The sequence below is a fragment of the Vigna umbellata genome, chromosome 9 (assembly GCF_029865625.1).
Source record: "Vigna umbellata cultivar VRB3 chromosome 9, Vumbellata_1.0, whole genome shotgun sequence".
Lineage (NCBI taxonomy): Eukaryota > Viridiplantae > Streptophyta > Magnoliopsida > Fabales > Fabaceae > Vigna > Vigna umbellata.
The window spans coordinates 35447500-35469868 of record NC_142173.1 but is presented as its reverse complement, the minus strand read 5'-3'; the positions used below and the strand labels follow the sequence as shown (position 1 = coordinate 35469868).

General features: G+C 31.6%; 3 protein-coding genes and 1 pseudogene across 5 annotated transcripts; 1 reads left to right on the top strand and 3 right to left on the bottom strand.

Annotated features, from left to right (window-relative positions):
* The first annotated feature begins 3116 nt into the window (after positions 1-3116).
* On the top strand, positions 3117-5381 carry LOC124820585 (uncharacterized). Of its 3 annotated transcripts, none has more exons than XM_047292320.2 (5): positions 3117-3237; positions 4276-4446; positions 4531-4640; positions 4896-5038; positions 5141-5381. In XM_047292320.2, exons 2-5 carry the CDS (start codon positions 4302-4304, stop codon positions 5181-5183), a joined length of 441 nt encoding a protein of 146 aa, XP_047148276.1. In that variant the 5' UTR covers positions 3117-3237; positions 4276-4301; the 3' UTR covers positions 5184-5381. The 3 variants fall into 3 exon arrangements, with proteins under 3 accessions (XP_047148276.1, XP_047148269.1, XP_087954345.1); XM_047292313.2 differs by having other exon boundaries at positions 3118-3237; positions 4291-4446; XM_088098219.1 differs by lacking the exon at positions 3117-3237 and adding an exon at positions 3598-3616.
* A 2626-nt stretch (positions 5382-8007) lies between these two features.
* LOC148193381 (galactoside 2-alpha-L-fucosyltransferase-like) lies at positions 8008-10768 on the bottom strand. Its single transcript, XM_088098288.1, has 2 exons — positions 10459-10768; positions 8008-9643 (listed from the first exon to the last, which is right to left on the bottom strand). Exons 1-2 carry the CDS (start codon positions 10676-10678, stop codon positions 8199-8201), a joined length of 1665 nt encoding a protein of 554 aa, XP_087954414.1. The 5' UTR covers positions 10679-10768; the 3' UTR covers positions 8008-8198.
* A 3303-nt stretch (positions 10769-14071) lies between these two features.
* On the bottom strand, positions 14072-15702 carry LOC124820626 (putative pentatricopeptide repeat-containing protein At1g74400). The gene has a single exon (XM_047292365.2). The coding sequence runs from the start codon at positions 15649-15651 to the stop codon at positions 14323-14325; it is 1329 nt and encodes a 442-aa protein (XP_047148321.2). The 5' UTR covers positions 15652-15702; the 3' UTR covers positions 14072-14322.
* A 3603-nt stretch (positions 15703-19305) lies between these two features.
* On the bottom strand, positions 19306-21809 carry LOC148193380 (uncharacterized; annotated as a pseudogene).
* Positions 21810-22369: the final 560 nt, after the last annotated feature.

Genomic DNA, 22369 nt, shown 5'->3' with positions numbered 1-22369 from the left:
TTCTTCCTTGGTGTTGCGCGATCAGAGACGAAGAAAGAGTTTTTTTGTTGCAGATCTGTGCTTGTGATTGTAGGATTTCTGATGTAAAAGAGGTGTAAGGGAAAGCTTGCTTATGTGCATCAAGAAGAAACGAAGATAGGATTTTGCCCCTTTTATTTGCGGTGGCTCATGGCGGCGCGATGGTGCTTGCAAGAATTGCCGCTTCAATCTGATTTCTGGGAATGATTTGTTGGGGGTGAATGGAGACAGTGCACGCGAGTGGAGGAGACTGATAGAGAACACACGATTCTATTTAACGTTTTTGCGTTATAGGTTTGTGCGTCAATGGAGGATTCGCGGTGGTTGTTGGGTTTGTTGTTTTTCCGATTGTAGGTTCGGTGATTTTGGATGGAGAAGATGAAATTGCTATCTGGTGGAGGATCTCGCGGCTGACGGTAAGGTTGATGGTGGTGGAGAATGGCGGCCTGATAAGGGTTTCATGGTGGAGATGGAAGTCGAGGAAGACGCTGAAGATGATGATGGAGGACTCGCGACTTTGGCGTTGCTGGTGAGGATGATGGGTGGTGGTCCGTTGCTGGGGTTTGGTGGTCGTCTAGTGACGACACAGTTTCATGGTGGCGGCACAACGTGGCTGACAGCGGCATTGGCTAGGTTAGGGAACTAGGGTTTCTGTGGAGAAGATGATGATGTGTCAAGGGGGGTGACATCTGGACATCTGGTCGTTAACGATTTAAACGACGTTTGCAAAAAGGACCAAATTGAACACAAATTACATTCTTTAGAACAACATTAAACAGCAAAAAAAAAAAAATTGGGACCATTTCAAACATTCCCAACCAAAATTGGACCAAAATAGGTATCATACCTATTTTATTGTAATAAATTCAGATGTCTTTACCTGGACATTAACCCTATATTTATAGGGCATATGGCAATCAAGCTCATTAATTCATATTGGATATGACAATAATGTCGTATATTCATATTTGATATGACAATCAAACCATTAATATTTAATAATATACCTCCTAACTGCCCATAAATACCGTATATTTCCCACTGATATGGTCAACAAATGTATTAATTGGTCATTAACGACATCCATCTTACCCGGTTCAGAATCATTGAATTATCGGTCGGTATAGATGGTCCTCTTATAGGACGGTCAACTACCCTAAATATTACAAAATGTTTTTACACTAAAATACAGAACATAAATGTGTTTCATTTGATAAATGAAAGCTTTCTAAAACTACAAATTTCCTAAGACACAGTAACATCCTGTCATCTTTGCTTCATCTAATAAGCATAATGGTATCTTATGATAAGTGAAGTCTTCGATCAGACGATAAGAAGATGATATTAAACTAACATACAATCATGTGAAGATTAATTTAGTAAAATTTTAGTTAATGTTCTTACACTATCTAATATCGTGACTATCTGATAAGTTCAAAAGTGTTTAGTAATACAAAATTATTTGTCTATTCTAAATTTCTCAATTAAAAAAAAAGAGAGATTAAGTAATCCTTTTGAAAAGTTTGAGATTGAGCAATGTAAAAGTATATGTTTGTGCGATCCAAAATGCATTTCCAGATTCAAAATCACATTTTAGATTACATATTCTGAAATATATGTTTACTTTTCCGACACATTATAAATTATACACTCCATAATCACTCTAGTAAACATATTTTGTAATGTGTAATCCAAAACATTTTTCCAAGTCTGGTAACATATCACGGATTACAATCTAGAACGTACTAAAAAAACACAGCCAAATTCATTCCATCCTGAGACACCACACACAATCCCAACAACATAATGAAAAAATAACTACATCTACATTTATTCAGTTGATGAAGAAGGTGATGTAGGATGGAGCAAACCTTCAAACACTTCAATAGGAAGAATTGTGAAGCAATAATGAACTCAGTCTGTAAAAGTGAATGTGAGTGAAGGTGAAGGAAGAGTTAACCTTTTCATATTTTATTAAAAATATATTAGGTATCTCATTTTATGCAAGTGTAAGAATAAAAAAAAGGAATAAAGGTAAAAATGACCTTGGTTGTAGGAAGTAGTCCATGTGGGTTTTTAGGTCACTTCTTCCAACACTCTTTTTTTTTCTTAATTTTGTTTTTTATTTAAAATTTAATAAATATTAAACTTAAATAAAAATTATAATATTATTTATTATATTTTGATATTTTAATAATTAATAAAATATGATTTATATTTTTAAAATAACTCTATTAAGAAAATTAAAAAATAATAACTAAAATAAGAATAAAAATGAAAATAAAAATAATACTTAAAATCATATTTAATATATTTAAATATATTAAATTATATTAAAATATTAAATTAAATTTAGTAATTATTAAAATTTAAAAAAAAACAAAATTTTGAAAAATTTGTTAATGGGATATAGATCCTATAAGTTATCAATCAGATATCCATCCGATAAAGAATGGTTTTTAAAATTTTATTTTATATATAAATTTTAATAATTATTTAATTTAATTTAATATTTTAATATAATTTAATATATTTAAATATTTTATTTAATATCATTTTATTTTTTATTTGATAAATAATTGTTTTAAAATTTTGTTTTTTATTTAAATTTTAATAATTATTTAATTTAATTTAATATTTTAATATAATTTAATATATTTAAATATATTAAGTATTTTATTTAATATAATTTTATTTTTATTGTTATTATTTTTATTTTAATTATTTTATTTTTATATTTTTAATATAACTACTATTATAACATAAATCATATTTTAATAATTATTAAAATATAAAATTATATTAAATAATATTTGAGTTTTAAATTTAGTTATTATTAAGATGATGTAGAATCTTTTTAACAAAAAAAGAAAACAAAAATATATTTATTAAAGTTAAAAATAAAATTTTCTATAAAGTTATAGGTTTAGTATAATGATGAGATGTCAGGAAGTTAAAATTAGAATTTTTTGAGGTGCAGATGAGATGTTAGAGGTGTAGAATGAAACACTCATTTGATTTTAGTGGTGGAAGAAAAAAAAGTGGGGGTGAAGGAAGAAGCGGCCTGGTTTTTAACTTTGGGTCTGGCCCAATTCGTTCAATTGAATGCTTAAAAACGAAAAAAGCGAAACGGAAAGAGATTCTTATTTCTCCAGTACCAGTGTGGTGACTCGTTACTATCCTTCATCGCTCTTCATAACTTCTCAGTCTCCGACTCGGGTATTTTTCTATTTCATTTGTTCTTTTAGCTGAAAAGGTCCCAGATATTTATATACTTGTTTGTTCCAATTCTCTACTTTCTCTTTGTTTGTGCATATGTTTTCTATTGCTTATGCTGTGCGCTTCGACACATCTGTGCTGTAACACTTTCACGAAACCCGACATCAATCTCCATTTCCATATTGCCCTTGATTTAATCACATGGCTTATGCTCATGGTTTGGTTCGGATTGTGTTTTTGTATGTATTAATTGTTTCATACATCTCAACCCCTTATGTTTTCTTTTTAACTTTAATTGTGTCTTTCTTTTCCCTTTTACCAGAAGTCTCGAGAGCCTTTAGCGAACCTCTGTTGAACGATTTTAACTGGAATTAAGAAGGTCTGAATTATAGAGTTAGATAGATTGATTGCCTCTGTTCGTTATTTTGATAGATATAGAAGCATAGATTCATTTTTGTTAAGCCTGTTGTTAGGAGCAATGGGTTTGTCTTGGGCTTTTGAATTGATTTCTGTACGTTAGAAAAAAAGATGAAAATTTGTGGATATGAGCTCATTTTATTGGGTTTAGTTATGGCCTTCATGGACAGACGAAGGTCAATTCCAGTGATTTTATTCGGAATACCCCACCCGTGCATTTCTGTCAGACAGATTGGAGTTGTTTCCTAGGAGTTCAATGTTGGATGGAGTAGATAAATTCTCTTTTTTATTTTTTTTCTTTTTCTTTTTACTTGGGAGATTGAGGGCGGTTGCTTGTTTTTTGGCCACCCATTCTTCTCCTTTTGTATCATTTCATCTTTTGTGGATGGTTTAAATTTTCTATGCTCTCCTCTTGATATTTTCATTACTTTTATCTCCAACAGGGAAATCCATTAAGCATATGGTACATTCTGTATTTTTGTTGAAGTTGCTATGCATTATTGCATTTTATTTGCTTTTGCATTATCGTTGTGTGAATCTGTTAATAGTCAGTGCCCCTTTGTTATTTGACTCTTACTGGTTTACATTTGCAATCTTCAAATGTTTGGTCTGCTTATACAGTGGAAATTATTTAAGTTGTGATAAACATGGGAAAAGACTCTAAGCCAAAGGAGTCAGGAGGGAAGGGGAAGGGGAAGCAGGCTGCAAGTGGAAGTGATGAGAATGCTTCTAAGGGAAAAGGAAAAGGTGGGAAAGGTGGAGATGGGCTCGGTACTTGCACTTACGTAAAAGGTAAACAAAATTCCAAGATACAATTGTATGCATCATTAGTTCTTTTCAACAATGATTTATTTTTTGGCATTTTATTTCGTTCAGCTAGGCATATTTTATGTGAGAAACAAGGTAAGATCAATGAAGCCTACAAGAAGCTGCAAGATGGTTGGCTCGGCAACGGAGATAAGGTCCCGCCAGCTGAGTTTGCAAAGGTATTTTTCTTTTGGAGGTCATACAATGAATTTTATTTTTGTTTCATTTTTCAAATCCTTATTTTGGTTTTCTGTTCATAAGGGAGCTTAGATAAATACAGAATATTTTTCTTCCCCCGCAATCTGTTCTAAGTAATGTGAAGTTTGATGAATGTCTGGACATTGAAAAGTATAAATACGAATATGTTCATTTGCAATTTAGTCTAGAGCAAATATTTTGGTCAATTATTATAAAAAATATTTCGCTTACCACAGATAGCTCAAGAGTATTCTGAATGTCCTTCGGGAAAGAAGGGTGGAGACCTTGGATGGTTTCCCCGAGGAAAGATGGCCGGGCCATTTCAGGACGTTGCCTTCGGCACACCTGTTGGCGCAACTAGTGCTCCTTTCAAATCAACGTATTCTCTTGCCCTTAACTTTAATTATTCTGATTATCAACTGTGCTCCTTCACTTCATCATTTAGGAAGACTTGCTAATGTTTACTTGGATGATGTTGCAGGCATGGCTACCATATTATCTTAAGTGAAGGAAGAAAGAACTGATCCCTGATTAAGAACGAAGCTGAACAAGGACATCAGAGTACTTAATTTTCTGATATAATTATCTGCTTTCTCTCCTTTTGTGATTGTGGTTGAGAATAGAAACCGACAGTTTCTAGTATGTGTATTGATTTTGCTTTCTAATACTTTGATAATTCAGAGAATATATGTGAATGTGGATGGCTTTACCTTTTTTTGTGACGTATTACTGCTTTAATACCAATCATGTAGACCCCCAATTTCATCTTCGAGAAAGATTTATATGACCGCTATTAGGATATCACTGTTAACCATATATGTCTGCATTTAAAACATACCATTCACAAACATAGTCAGCATACTGCAATAGGTATGTGACTTTTACAATCAAATCCAACTTATCATCCATGAATTCAATCAAATGTATGATATACATCACTATATATGCATAGCCTGTGATATACATTAATATTTAAACCATTTTTTGTTTATATAGTCTGATAAAAAATATATTTTATGCAAGAGACGCCAATTGCTGAGCAAATTCAATTAAAAAATTATTGTAATTGCTTTCTGGTTGAGGTTTGCTAGGTAAATGTAATTCTATTGTGTAACTTCATCTAATTTACTGTAACATTCATCTGATTCATTGGGTGAATTTGAATTTGCTTAGCAAATTTAGGCCTAGAATTGGCCTTCACTTTGGAGTTGAAATTCATTAGCTAAGTCCCAATTTTCTCAGTGAATTGTAAAACCAGTAGTTTTACATCCTACAGAATCAATTTTAAGACTTGTGAGAATCATTCTCTCCATTCCAACCAATTCATGATATTTAAATACACTCATATCACACACATTTCACGTTCCAACAAGCATTTCAATCCAAAATGATATTTAAAACTCAATATTCTATTCAATTTGATTGCATCGTCATTCCAAACCTAAGTCAATTCAATACAACTAAATCTAATTTGTCGTACCAAGTTTCAAACCTCAAATTAAAGTAGTTTTCCACGGTAACATGCACCATGTCTCCGGAAATCCCAAAATGACCATCCAATATTCCAATGATCCTTAATTGTCATAATATTTCATAAATTTCAGAGGCAGAAACGTAGGCGCCCATTTTAATTTCTATTAAACATAAATCAATATACCATATTTGATCAAGAATAACTTCTTACTTGGAAATTATTCGTATTCCAAGTAATTTTTTCATTCAATCGAACAAATAATGAACTCTTATATAAATAAGAATTGACAGATTTTCTTTTAGAAAAATCATTATTCCAAAAATACGATTTTGAAAAAAATAAGAAATTGAGTGAGGAATTTATGAAGATGAGAGAGAGTAGAGTTAGAGAAATGATGAAAATGAAGAAATAATAAAGAAGAAAAAGAAAACAAGAAAAGGGAAAGGGCGGATTACGACTCACGAGTCTTATAAAAGTTGATAATTAGTTAAATGGAACAAAAACACGATAATCTTACCCATGAAGATATCAAGAGATCGAAGAGGATATAGAAATAACCACATTGAAAAAACAAATAATTACATCAAAAGATAAAGATATCGAAGGAAAAATTAAGAAATAAATAGCTACAAATAAAATCGAAAAAAGGGAACTGAAATAAAGCTAGAATGAAGTGAACATTAAAGAATGATTGACAAATCAAGAAATGCATTCAAAAAAGGCGTTCGTTAGATAAAATTGAAAAATAGATTACTCGAAACCGAAAGAGAAGTTGATACAGTAACTACCGTAAAACATGGACGTAGTATAACTGACACAACATGATGTTTTTAAACAGTTATTATAAATTATGTAATTTTTCATTTATTTTACATAAAATAGGAAAAATATAAATCAGTTGTTCATATTTAAAAAATGAGGTGACAAATTATACATATATCATGAGATTGTCGTGAAGAGAATAATGGCTAATTTAGTAATAATGTTTGTTTTATCATTGTTAATTTGTTTTCCTGTATTTACATTTTTAGCGCTTGACATTTTCAGTTTCTCAAATACTTTCACATTAATCCATCTTCATTTTCTTTAATTTTCTTTACTATATTTTGTTTCTATTCTCGTCATTCTATTTTTATCTTAAAAAAAAAATACGATTACTGAAAAGAAATACACTGTAATTGGTATTCACATAAAAGTAACTTAGTGAATTAACTTTATTTGTGAAATTGATCTACAATGTAAATTGTTTATATCAATTTTGTGTTAATTTTAGAATTCTGAATTAAAACACTAATTTATATTAAAATATAATTATTTAGAAGTCTTACGGACAGAATTTACATTAAGTTAATTTAGTTCACTTAAAAAAAAGTTAAATAAATATCAAATCAAAAGTTAAATATGAAAACAAAGGTTTTTTTAAATTTAATCACAGTTTATATGTCAAGAAAAAATAATTAACTTCATAGTTAATCTGATATATGTTGAGTTTGTGTCTAAGTCCGAATTTTTAAAACCGTGATTGATAATATGATTAGTTTTTACCACTTAAGGTAATTCTATTGATATTTTAACAACTTTTTTTAATCATTTTTTTATAATAAATTATATATCACTATTTTATTGGTTCGTATATTTAAAACGGATCAATCACGGTCAAAAAGTTATAAAAAAATTGTTAAAAGAACATTTTCCGATTTTAATGGCATTAGATGTAAAGAAATATAATTAAAAGAAGAAAATTTGTTAAAAATAGGCAGTTACATTCTCGAAGAAAAACCAGTCATGGAGGAAGTTACTATTTCAAACCTAAATCAGTACTACTCTACGCAAGTGCATCCAAATATACACAAGTCACATGATACCTGTTATCCTAGTCATTCCAATAGATGCTATTAGATTATACACTCAACCGAAACATAGTAATGACGAAGAAAATTTTCTATTTCATGATTTCTATAGGAAACAATAAAAAATTCAAACCAATAACCAATTCTATAATACAACAAAATTTGCAAAACTTATGAGTTATGGCAGTCATGAAGGCATTCATGACCGTAGCAACTTATTGCGAACTAAAGCTGTCTACAAGCTTAAGACCCCAGCTCATATCCTCACAGTGCCGTACATGTGGAACAAGTGCACCAGTATCAGTTCCTCTCTTAGCCTTACAATCATAGAAGGGAGGAGCATGGAAGCATGGCTCCATTGACATGGCACGTTGACAAGCAGGATCAGGGGCTGTTCCATTCTCTGGCTTGTACAGTATCCATGGTTTCAAACCTCCAAGCCCCTGTGCCACATAGCCGAAAGTAGACCACGAGCTCGTGACCAACGCGTCGGTCAAGCTCAATAAGTATATTTCTGCCCAAGCTTTTTGGTTGTGCCTCTTCTTCTCTGTTTGTTGATAACCTTCATGGCTTGGCTGGTAAATGCCAATAATTTCTCCTGTCGCAGTAGGATGTTCCCAATACATGTCTCTCACTTTCTCAAAATAACCAGAGCTCAACGATGTCATCAGTACAGCTTTTGACTTCGGCTTTCCTGATGAGTTAACAAAATCACCCTTTCGATTAACATCAGGCAAAAGATTCTCCTTCAAGGTGCAAGCTAAGATCTGATCCAACACATGTTGAAATGGACCAGTTCCAGTTTCAAACACTCTTATCTGGATGCCTAATTTTTCATCAGCATTAGCTAAATAAGCTTGATAGTATCTACTAACAAGTCCCCAAACTTTGTTGGAGGGGTGGAAAAGATATCGACCCAAGAAATGAAAAATTGTTTCCTTGTTCGGAAAAAGATCACTCAGTTGCTGCTCAAACGACGGCATCAAGAATAGAGATGGGATAAAGTAATTATCTGTTCTCACCGCTAACCATGGTATTTTCTGAAGAAAAGTTTGGTCTTCATCACAGAAGAAAAGTTTGTCTTGATCATCATAGTCATGTGCTAGATGAAGATAGACAAAAGAGGGCACCACGGATTTTGTAGTTGCTTTATTTTTCACCATTTTCCCGTAACATTGATCAGACTTCTGATCAAATTTGGAAAAGTGACTGTTGAGAGGGAAATCAGGAGGGAGAAACCAGGAAACATGTGGAAACGGTTCACAAAAAAGATCTACCATATCAACTCCAGGATCAACCAATAGAACACGATTCGTGAGGAGGGCGTATAGAAATGCAGAAGCTAAGGTCAATATCCTATTCCCTAGCCCACTATATGAAATCCATACCACATATTTACAAGCAGGGGAATCACTTACATGACCAGACCTGAGATCTTTCACCGTTTTATTATAGGATTCAGTGTAAGGTCCACATTCCTTGTGAAGAGCTTCATATTTTCTCAATCTAGAAATAAGGTAAGGTGAAGGATTTCCTGATAGTCCTTTCCCATACGAGGCAGAATGGTACCTGCTGAAGCAAGATCTTTCATCGAAACCACCTGCTAAAAGGCCACCAAGTAGTTTGTCTTTTTGCAACTCAACAGAATCAGATAAGTCACCTACAAGCCAAAGAAGCATTGTTAAACCACAATATTCATCCATGCACATAAGAAGAAAATCAAATATTTAAAACATCTGGAAATGGGAAAATCAGGTCACTACAATAATAGCAACATCAGAAGTCATATTCATCTAGGTTAAATCAGGTACATGAATCACAAAGTGCTTTTGAACTCATCTAAAACCTAAGTTCTCAGGGAAAATCAGTTTATTCATTTACAAAACTACAAAAACACACACGGAAAACATCAAGTTCTCTCTCGGATTGAATTCATGTCTGCTTTCTTCAAATTTTGAGTTTGATTCTGACTCAATCGAATAAGTTTTCTCGTGTAACCCCACTTATGTATATTACTTTGATTTTGATTATATCATTAGTCAATATAAGATCAGCAATACTACTTCATGTCAATGTCAAAAACGAAACATCAATTGAACGAAATTCGCAAGACTAAATATTTAAAGATATCGATCAGGCTTATATCTCATCTCAAATTTGTACCTAACTCAATTCCAAAAGTTAAGTCACAAGTCGATATTCACATACAGTATTGTAGCCTTATCAACAGTCACGGTGGGATCTCCAACTATTATTAGCTTTTGCACCGCATACATTTGACGAAGCAAAAATGTAAGCAAAAATGTAGAGAAAACTAGAAAAGACTCAGGTTGTGATTCATCAGAAACAAATCCAACACAGCAGACACATTACACAAAACAAAAACAACCCACATAATTGAACAAGATCTAAAGTCTATCAAGTTGAAATAGAAATGAAGACCAAATCATAAACTAAAGAAGAAGAGGAAGAAACCTTGTTGAGTTTGTTTGAGTTGGAGCAGAGCTTTTATAGTTGGAGATGATTCAATGGGAGGGTGTGGGAAAAGGAAGGTGAGGGAGAAAACGAATAGAGAAAAAAAGAGAGAGAACGCCATGAGACGCGTGAGAGGGAATTTCCTGGTGGAGCGCGTGGCGGAATCGGAATCTGGGAGGCTTTCTTCGTCGTGACTGATGTTGCGCCAGTGCCTCTTCATGTGCACTGTGGGTTGAATTCGACCTCAGTTATGAGCTGCTTCTTCCCAAACACTGTCCTGTGTTAGTTACTCTTACATGGCTTTGGAGTTGGAGATCTCTTCCATAACCATAACACCACTCATCATGCCACAACTCAAGTTTTGACTAAACCAGTTTTACTCTTATTTTACAAAACTTAATTATTTATTTAGAGAAAAATTACATTGTAAATTTATGGAGGAGACACTACTCAAACATTATGGTAAGTTAATTTTATATATTTTTAAAATGAAACATGCTTACTATTATGAGATATATAGTAAAATATTGAATTACTTTTACTGAATATGTGGTTGTTTGTCTTCTTCAAATACATGTACTGAATAATATGTCTCTTTTTCTGTTCATTTATTTATTTATTTATTATTTGTCCAATGGTAGAAATATTAAGGTTGGAAAATTTTACTTATAGCAAAAATATTATAAAGGTTAGTTAAATAATATATATATATATATATATATATATATATATATATATATATATTCTATTTTACTCCACTTTATAACTATAGTTAAATAAAAATTTATATAATCATAATTATAATAAATGTTGTTATTTTTTTTTCTAATTTATTACTTTTTATGATAAATTTTTTCTTATACTTAATGAAACACATACGAAGAATGTTTACATTTTTTTATAACAATTAAAAATAAAATTATTGTTATTATCATAAAATTAAAATAATTCTTGTAATTTTATTGCAATTAGTTTTTCTTTATTTTGTAAGTAGTTTTATAATTAAAAAAATATTAAGTTAAAGAAATGGTCAAATAAAAAAAATTAAAAATAAGATTGATAAAATATTTATTTAAATTTAAAAAAAATATTAGTTTAAAGAGTAAAATTAAAAAAAAAATATGAAAAAAATATTCATTATATAAGTATAGATTTTGACCATTTTGTTTTTGTTTTTAAAAAGAATAACGGATGGATTTTAGTATTTTGTCCATAATTAACAAAAACATGTTTGACACTGTCAACTCATGATAATAACATGGATTGATGTGTTAATAACATGTTACTAAAAAAATAAAATGTACAACGTTGTAAAAAGATCAATACAGATGTGCAACATTGTAAATATATAAGGACAAAATCTACATTATAAAAATATGAAGGGAAATGTGCTTGAGAAAATATGAGGAAAAAAATACAAATAGGAATAAAAGTTGATGAAAGTGTTGATATTTAATGTATTTGAATCTTATACTAAATATTTTTAATTTTAGAAATATCAGTAAGTTTTAACTTTTATGAACTATAAATATTCATTCTTATATTAGAAGATATTAAGAGTTGGATTGTTCATATCCACTCAACTATCTTTTATTTTCTTACATATTATAATTTTTTATTGTTTATCTCTTTCATCTGCGAAAGATTTTATATATTTCAATAATAATTACAATTTGTCATAGATATTGATATTAATGTTATTGATATGAGATTGGAGAAAATTGAAAATAATTTACAGTACAAGAATGCATAAAATTTTAAATGATTCTTAAAGTATCAATAAATGCATTTCACATAGGTGTTTGGTAATTGTTTTGTAGTGATGGGAAACCATTAAGTATTTAAGGTATATATGTCTATTTTTGCATCATATATCGTTTTGGGTGCACAGCCTGAGTGGTTGGGTGCAGGGCGTGTGCCCGGAAGGCAGGGTTTGATACCTGTTTACTGCTTTAAGTTGATGTCTTTTGTCCTTATGATTTTAAATACATTTTTCAATTTGATGGTGGTGGTGAGAATGATGGTGGAATTTAGGTTATGGATATTTGGTGAATATTAAGTTATTCAAATATATAATTTGGTAATCTATCCATAATATTTACTAAAATCTCAAAATCCTATGTACGTGTATATTAGCAAGTGATCAATGTATTTTTTGAATTAAAGTTAACTAGTTATTGGATTCTATGATTTTTATTTTACAATAATTTATTGGTTTAGAAGAATTATACTATAATAATTAAATCATATATTAACAATAATCTATTAGTATATCGACAATAGAAAGCAATGAAAACTACAAAACAATAAAATTATTGATAAAATAGACATGTTTTTCTATGATGACCTTCATTGTGACACTAAAAACATTTTTTCGATTCATCCAAAATTGGTCGATTCATTTTGTTATGGATTTGAGTAGTAGTTGGTCTTTCAGATGCCTCACTCCACATTTTAAGACATGGTATGAAATTCATACTAGTATAACTGGATTAATAATCTTCATTTATTAATGAATAAAATTGGACTTGATAAACCTTATCTACAATGTCGAAACTATAAACAATATTGATAAATTTCATTAACAATACATGAGAATATGCACAAACAACTATCATGTGACTACAAGAAAATAAATTTGTTTGAAAGTGGTCACAATCACACCACCATTCTTTTAATTTGACACTACGAAATTGGTGGGGGTTTGATATCTCTTACACCTCAAGTTTTGAATTTTCTCTATCGTGGACATGACAAAATGTCATTATTGTTGATTTTTTTTAAGAAAAGAAGTAATGTCTTACGGATATTGATGAGTAATAAGAAAGTTTGGGAAGAGATTTCAATACAGTAAATAATGAGACTGCCAAAGTCACATTGAGATGAAGTTATAAAAGTAGTAGTTGATTGATCATCTAAATATGTCCATTTTATTGCTTTTAAACATAGATCAATCCAAAATTGTCTCCACGCTATTTTGTTCTTTCTAAATTGTAGCCCACCTAAGGGAGGTAGCGTATAATAAGCTACAATTTCCAGAAGCAACCAACGTTCATCCTGTATTCCAAGTATTATAGTCCAAGAAATCTCATCAAGGTATATTAGTAGAAATCACAATGCTCCCTGAGATAGAGGTTTAAGATACAAATCCAGTTGTTCCAAAGGCAATTCTAGCATCCAGAGAGAGTAAGCATGATAGCAAGTAGTCATGAATGGCTTATCCTTTGGACTACTCAAACAGTCGGAGAGGCTACTTGGAAAGAAGCAAAGAGAATCAAGGAGAAGTTTCTTACCTTTCTCTTGAGGACAAGGCAAAATTTATATGGGGTGAGATTGATAGGAACCCAATTCCAAAAGATCCCAAACCCCTTGTATACCCGTATGCCAATGATTAGTCAGATTCATTATTACAAAACAAAACAACCCATAGGTAAGGTGGGGGTGAGTCAGTTAAAGGAAAAAGAAAACTCTATTATTTTCCTTTATTCGATCAATCATACATACCGATAGCATTCGGTATAAAAAACACTCATGGATCGCGGGGCAATATCATTGGCAAAACTCATTCGTGAATTCTTGACTCTCATTTTTATCCCTATACTAAACTTCACTGTTGAATCTTGAATTGGCTATACTTGTCATATATAAGTTATTACCACTTCTACTGTTCGAATGTGTAGTTTGTCTCTAGCCTGTTTTTACCTACAATAACAATGGTTGAACTGGGAGCAGAAAAGAAAAGAAACTAAACAACTTTGCGGGATTAGCTTGTACATAAGTAAGCTACCTCTCATTGGTGCTTAATAGGATAGAACGAACTTGGCAATCAACCATAAGCTTCAATGGAACATCATCGCTTATCTGTCATAAAGGATGATCGCCATCAACGATCAGAAATTCACCAACCCCACTTTCCACCTCAATTGAGCTACTACCAGGAGCTCTTGAGTGTTTTATCTGATTCCTCACAAGTATCTTGTTGTTCCACAAGCCTTTATTTGCATAAATATTAGACATAGCAACGCTGTCACCTACAGAGCCAGGATCCAACTTGAGTAGTTTGTGCCTAACTTCGACAGCTAACTCTAATTCACCGTGAACACAGCAAGCTCCCAACAAGGTTCGCCAGACAATCACACTTGGTGGAATTGTCATCTCCATAATGAAGTCATGGGCATCTCTCAGATGCCCACCTCTGCATAAGAGATCCACCATACAGCCAAAGTGAGCCTCTTTAGGCTCTATACCATAAACTTCACTCATGCTTCTGAAATGCCACTTTCCTTCCTCAACCAACCCTGCATGGCTGCAAGCCATTAAAACTCCAATGAATGTTACGTCATTTGGGGTCATGACACAATCTCCCTTGTCTCTACCTGAGCTCATTTCTGAAAAAAGTTGAAGAGCGTCACTTGCTTGCCCATGGACTGCATGCCCCACGATCATGGAAGTCCAAGTTGTGACATCTTTCTTTTTCATACCATCAAACACCTTCCTAGCCGTCACAACATCCCCACATTTCGCATACATGTTTATAAGAGCATTATCCAAACACAAATCTCTGTTCAGCCCTGCTTTACACCTGACCAAGGCATGAATCCATTCACCCATTTCCAGTGCCCCGGTCTCAGCACAGGCAGAGAGGGCAACGGTCACAGTGACTTCATCAGGTTCCACATTGTTCCTTTGCATCTCTTTGAACAGTTGCAAAGCTGTCCCAGGCTTGTGGTTGTCAACATAGGCGGATATCAAAGAGGTCCAGCATATGGTATTCTTAGAGGGTATTTGAACGAACACTTGGTGTGCATCACGTAGGTTGCCACTCTGGGCGTAGACTTTTAAAAGGGATGTCTGGAGTTGAACTATGGCTTGGTACCCAAGTTTTACGATGAGGGTATGCAGTTGTTTTCCTTGGGTGGAGGAGTGTTTGTTGTTGCAGGCTTTGAGGGCATAAAGAAGAGAAAAGCTGTCAATGGCGTTGAAAGTTGGTCTTTTTCTTAACAAGGATCTGAAGAGGAGAAGCACTTTGGTGTGCCTATTGCATTCAAGGTGATTCCTAAGGGTTTGGTTGGGTTTTGGTGGTTTGAGGCCAATGGGGAACTCAGCTTTGTGATTGCACGTGGACATGGAAACATGAATCAACCGGTTCGCACAGCTTCCAAGCAAAGAGTTGAACCATTTTAAGTGTGTCATGAATATCACACGTTCAGTTCTGCGATGTTATGCACTTATGTATACAACTCACTACCCTTACAACACTCATTTGATCTCAATGAACTTGCTTAAATTGGTTTTTTAAACAAAGTGGGTTAATTTCTTTTTTTCAAAATTATGGATATGGTTATGGGAATTAAAGTTTTGAAGTGAAATCGTCGTTGTGACGATTTTATTAAAATTGAATTCAAACTGATGATTTTAGTATAATTGATTTTGAACGAGAATTCTGATGTGACGATTTTAATATAATTGAATTTGAATTGAAATTGTTATTCTCATTGACAATTTATTGATTATTTCTCGTTATTAACTTCATTGTTAACTTTAATGTAATTGATATCAAATATAACGAAGTTGACAATAAGGATGATAATAAAATCAATTACATTGGAGTTAGTAATGGGATGACAATAAAATCAATTATACTAAAATTGTTAATGAAGATGATGACTTCAGTTCAAATTCAATTACATTAAAATCGTCATAGGACATGATGACATCAATTCAAAACTTTAATTTGTACAAAAATTAGACTTTACTTTCATAGAATAAAGTTGTGCAACCGTTTAAATTCCATGAAATGAATTTTTTTTTTTACTTCCAATGCACAAGCATAGAAGAAGGAAACAATAATTTTTTTTCCCACTTTACAATACAAAAACTACAAAGAAAATAAGAAATTGGATTAAATTCACTTGAACCGTAACATACTCGGACATGTTTTATAGAAGGAAAAAGTAACTTTTTCAAAATTTATATAGAAGCATGTTTTCTACTTTTTTTTTTAGAAGGAAGATTTAACTTTTTCAAAATTTTAAATTTGAAAAGTATGTTTTTTACTTTTAGGTTATTTTTCAAAAGATAATATTAGTAGAAATCAAACTTTTCAAATATGATATTGATAAGTGTTTTACTTGAATTAATATAAACTTTTTGACAGTTAAAATACATTAATTTAATATATTTTTGACTGAATATCCTTATAGTTACAAATATATAATACTGAGAATTAAGTAAGATGATTTTTTTATGTTAAATATGTAGCACTTTTACATAAATAGAAAAGTGTGGAATTAAGTATGATTTGAAAATTTGATAAAAATGTAGCACTTTTACAAAAATAGAAGAATTATTCAACCGAGTTTTAGAAATGTGTTGAGCACGGAAAGACCGTTAAGGAAAATTATAACTTTTGTCTTCATAGTTGATCACCAAAGAAGATTCTTGAGAAATAAGGAAATCATACATAAAAGAAACTTTTGCAACTAAGCACTAAAGACTAGACTTAACATCAATTGTATTCCTATATAAACTGAATGTTGTTATGTTTTAGGGAATTCTCTCTTAGGCTTTGTTGTAGACACTTTTCTCGCGAGGGAGGAACAATAGTTCCACATGCTTGTAAATAGATAAATCATCATGAGTGACTAAACTATCTTGTAATAAGGTTAGATGTAATTTTTTCTAATTCTTTATCCTACTGCTGATTTCTCTCTCTGTACATTTGATAATAATATTTACAAGTTATTTAATGTTGTTATAATGTATGTAAACTAAATGAATTAATATGAATATTAAATAACTGTTAATCAACATTAATTATTAATTGTACACTAAATATTAAGTTTTGTGTTGGTATGAGATAATTTTTTAGTTGCCTCATACAGATACCACGTTTACATTTAAATAATCAAGTGTGGTGTATTTGAGTTAGGTTATATTTCTTGAGTTATGAATATTGAATTATATATTAATCCATTAGAAGAAAAGCATAAATGTCTCATTTCTTATAGTGAACTGTATAAAAAATTTCATAATAAAAAGGGTGAATATAAAAAATTTCATAATAAAAAAGGGTGAATATATGTCCAACAAAACCAAAAATTTCATTTGAAAGTGTATATAGTTTATAAATATTAAACTATTTATTTATAACATTGTTAAGATATTGATTTGATGTAGAAGTGATATGAAAATGTTGTAATTGAAAAAAAAAACATGGGATAAATTCATCAAAACATTTTGTATTTTTCCACATTTTTCATCTTCAACAATTGAAAGTTCCTCTTTAGAAAATTCAAACTACCACACCTTTATGTTGTGTTTGTTTCAATTGAAGTATTATTTAAGGGAGAGAAAAAGACATAGATTTAACATGTTTGTTTCTATTCAATATTCAAGAAGAGTGATTTATGAAGATGCTATGAATAAAAATGCTATGATTGAAAAAAATATGAGATAGATACATAAAAATATTTTATACTTTTCCACATCTTTTATCTTTACTTTTCCACATGTTTTATCTTCTTCAAGTGAAAGTTTCTCTTTTGAAAAAGCTAAATCTACTATAAAAATGCCATGATTGAAAAAATATGGGATAGATATAGCAAAACAATTTACACTTTTCCACATGATTCATCTTTAACAATTGAATTGAAAGTTCCTCTTTGGAAAATCCAAATCTACTATGAAAATGCTATTACTGAAAAAAAAATATGAAAAAGATACATCAAAACATTTTATACTTCTCCACATGTTTCATCTTCAACAATTGAAAGTTCTTTGAAAAATAAAAATCTATCACACCTTGTGTTTGTTTCAATTAAAGTACAAGGAAAAGAAAAGACACATATTTAATATGTTTGTTTTTATTCGTGAGGAGTGATTAGAGAGGATGGGTTGAGAAGCACCCAAGATCTTGTATGTTTGTCCTTCTTTTAGTTCACTTTAAAAATGTACAATTTCTTAGTGGTAGAGAAAATGAGTTATAACTTGTTGGTAGGGGTGGGCAAACTCCCGTATAATGTACTGCACTATTATAATCTATAGATAACTATAAACTATTTCAACAGAACTGCACTAAACTAAAAAATAGTTTAGAGTAATTAAACTGAACTATTTTTGAGTTCACTCATACTGCAATACAATTCAGTTTGCATCAAAAACACTCTTCTTCATATGTTTCCCTTTCACGTTCAGTAATGGAAACACACAAATGCAGTGGCCAATTTATGCGACTTCGAGCTAACGGTGCATAAACAACTCACAAAACTCTTCAATCTAATAATTCATCAAATCAAATTACCCATTGTCTTCTTTCAATCTTCTTGATTCTCTTTCCGCCACAACATATGTATGTGCATGTCAATACTCTATTTAATGTAAATGATTCACCATCAAAATACAAAAAATATATATTTCTTACCAAGGGAACAACAACGTTATGCAATGAGCATTCCATAAAGAATCTGTCCTTGTTTCTTCAGTCATTTATAAAGGATAGCAATTGACTACATCATTATTGTAATGTAAGTTGAAGAATATATGATAAATAAACAACACTTTCAACCCGGTAAAATGGAACATCTTAGTTAAATCAATTGCTACTTCGACAAGATTAACAAAAGTACTTGGATGGGATGATAACAACATGGTTAAATTTGTTCTCTTAAGTAATCCACTTGCTAACTGACAGATTCTACACCGTCCTTCTGTTTTCTTGGAAACATTTTTTGCTCTGATAAAGCTTTAATAATTGAGACGATTCCTCCTTAAAACGCATCACAAAACTTTTAAGAAACAACTCTTCAAAAACACCAAACAGGGTATACAACTTGGCACTCTTCTCTCTCAAACCTTTATCTTGGAAGGGTCGAACCCCATTTCCTTAACTTCATCAATAGTCTCCCTCAAGTTAGTAGACAAGAATATAGAGAGCCTCCCTCTGAACAAATAGCCGATGCCGGAGTCCTTGACTCCAACATCAAACAACATGTCCACATTTTGCGCTCCAACTTTATATCGAAGGAAATGTCTACTATAGAAAACACAATCAATGGTTTTCTGGTCAGATTGGAGGAAGCTTCTCACCAATTCGAAGGAGGGGATCACGTTGTTCTTGAGGCTGGATACGAGGATTCTGGGGCACCTATTAATGAGGCGAATGATATTAGAAGCAGAAGCACCTTTTGAGCGTAAAAATTGGAACTTTGGCGAAAGCCTCTCGTCAGCATTGCATATGAGTATGTTGGGTATGCTTTTGACGATGTTGTTGATGTGAGCGTGGGTGAATCCATTTCTAGTGAAGAAAGCGATGACTGAGTCGGGCTTTTGAGGGGGTATCGAAGCTAACGTGCTTGGAAACCTTGAGAGCGGTTTATGGTAAGAAGCCAAAGGTGTCTATTTAATGTAAATTGACGCTGGAGCGAAAAGAGAACCGATGAGGAAACCCTAGAGGGCTAATCGAGGGAGATGGGCGACGGCGGGATGGGTAGCGGTAGGAAGGAAGAGGGCAACGACAAAATCTGTGTGAAACGCAATAGTGATAAAGAGAGAGATTCTGATGGAGAAAGGATGAAGAGACGCATGCGTTAACTAGTTAACTAGTTAACCATGCTAAAATTATTAAGTTTCAGTTTTTTTAATCTAAACTGTAAAATAATTTAATTAGTTTTTAGTAAAAACAGTTTAGTCTATTTATAAAATAATACAGTTAACTGCAGTTCAAGTTCAGTTTGATGAACTATGCCCACCCCTAATTAACTGCAATTCAAGTTGCCCACCCCTACTTCTTGTTGCCTTAAACATGTTTTGAGTTTAATAATAATAATAATAAAAAATTAATCACCTACAATTTATAACAACTTATTTTTTATGAATTACATTTCATTTTAATATAATTTTATCAATTTTAACTTTTTCTATTTTAAATAATAACCTTTGTTTCCTTTTAACTTAATTTACATTAATTATATTTTATTTTAAATTACTTTTATGATAAAAAGTAACATGATAACTATTCAATTTTATTAACTAAAATATTTTTTTAATTTATTAATTCCATCACATCATTCACTAATTTTTATAAATTTTTCTTTTATGTCTCTTTTTTCTTATCATTTTCCCCTTAATCCAAACAACCTTACTTTTATATTTGTTTTTTCCTTGAAATCCACTCTTCCAAAATTTATATTAGAAAACAAAACAGCCTAATGAAAATACAATTAAAGACACAAATTTAACTTATGTGCAAATATTATGGCAAGCATAAGGGAAGACTCAAGCAAACATTTATACAGATATGAAAGATTTATTATCCACTTTAAGAAAAAAAAAACTCAAAGAATATATAAACTTTATTTTTATTTTAATTGTGTTAATAAAATACTTTTTAGTTGATTAATTATTTCAGCTGTGTTCTAAATGTTTGAAAGAATGTTTTTATATTTGAACAAGTATTTTGGTTATTGAAAGTTGATAAGTTATATATATATATATATATATATATATATAATATATATATATATATATATATATATATATTAAAAAGTATTCATGTAGTGTAATTGATTTAATGACAAACATTTCATGTTAGAAAGTTAACAAAAACAACAATAAATAACGACAAATCTACTATAATATACATGTGATAATAATTTGTTATGAACTAAGGAGTGTATAACTACTTGTAATTAACGAAATAATAATTGCAAAGAATTAGTTTCACATTTGCGAGCCAATAATTATTAGTTACATTGAAAGGGATGAACTATAGATAATGAAACCAACATTGAGAGAATAATTACGGATTTGTGGCAAAAGCACACTGGTGAATAGAATGAGAGGTATAAAACTTTCTCATTTCAATTAAAAAGAAATTTAACCATGAATTAATCACAATTTTCTACATATATAATAAAAAAGAATACACATCTTGCTAATTAACTAATTAGGTTTATTAATGACGCACTCATTGAGTATCTATAACTATTTTTTCTATTTTTGTACCCAATATTTAATAAATGTTAATTTAGTTATATGAATATTTTTATAGTAAGAGTGTTAAGATATAATTATTAGAATACAGTATTTAGAAATTTATTAAGATATGAAAATATGTAATTTGAGTGTGAATAGATTTGGTTGATAGGTGTGATGGGATATTTTGGGGACAGGCATTGGTCATTGTTGAATTTGGTTGAATGAGAAAGATCTGAGGGTGACGTGGCCTTCTCTCTATCTCTACCCAACTATCCACTCTCTCTTTCTATGCTCTTGCGCTTTTCCTCTGCCCTTTCCACGTCCCTTTCTCCGCTATGCCACGCCCCGTGCGCACTGCCCAATCCGGCGCACATTAGTCACCCTTTTTTTAATCGCTTTTCTCCACATAAACAAAGCTGAGGTTACCATGCTACGTTTCGCCGACTCCTCTCACCCAATTATAACCAACAATCGTTTCCTTCCACTCTTTTGCGCCTTTTGCTAACGTGCGCCGTCTGAACGGTGCCCCTTGATCTTCCTTGGTTTTGTTGGATTGAGGGAGTTCCAGATTCGCTGGGTGAGCGAGTGAGCTTTTGATTTGATGATGGTTTTGGTTGGCAAGTTGCGTTGCGGAAATGGAGGGGTCTGGTTGTCAGAGTTCTCTAGCGTCGTCGATTTTATGTCAGGGTAGTGGGTGAGTGAGTGTGTGATTTTGTTTTTTTTAAAAAAAAAGTTGATTTTTTTAGTTGGATATGGAGTCTGGTGAGGAGATTAATTTGAATATAGAAAGTGGTGGTGGAAATAATGGAAGAGTGGTGATGGGTTCATTGATAGAAGTAAGGTGCGGATTTTTTGTGCGATAACGATTCCAGGAGTTCTCAAGAGGTTTTCACGCTTCTTTTGAGGTGTTCTTATCAGGGTATGTACGGAGACT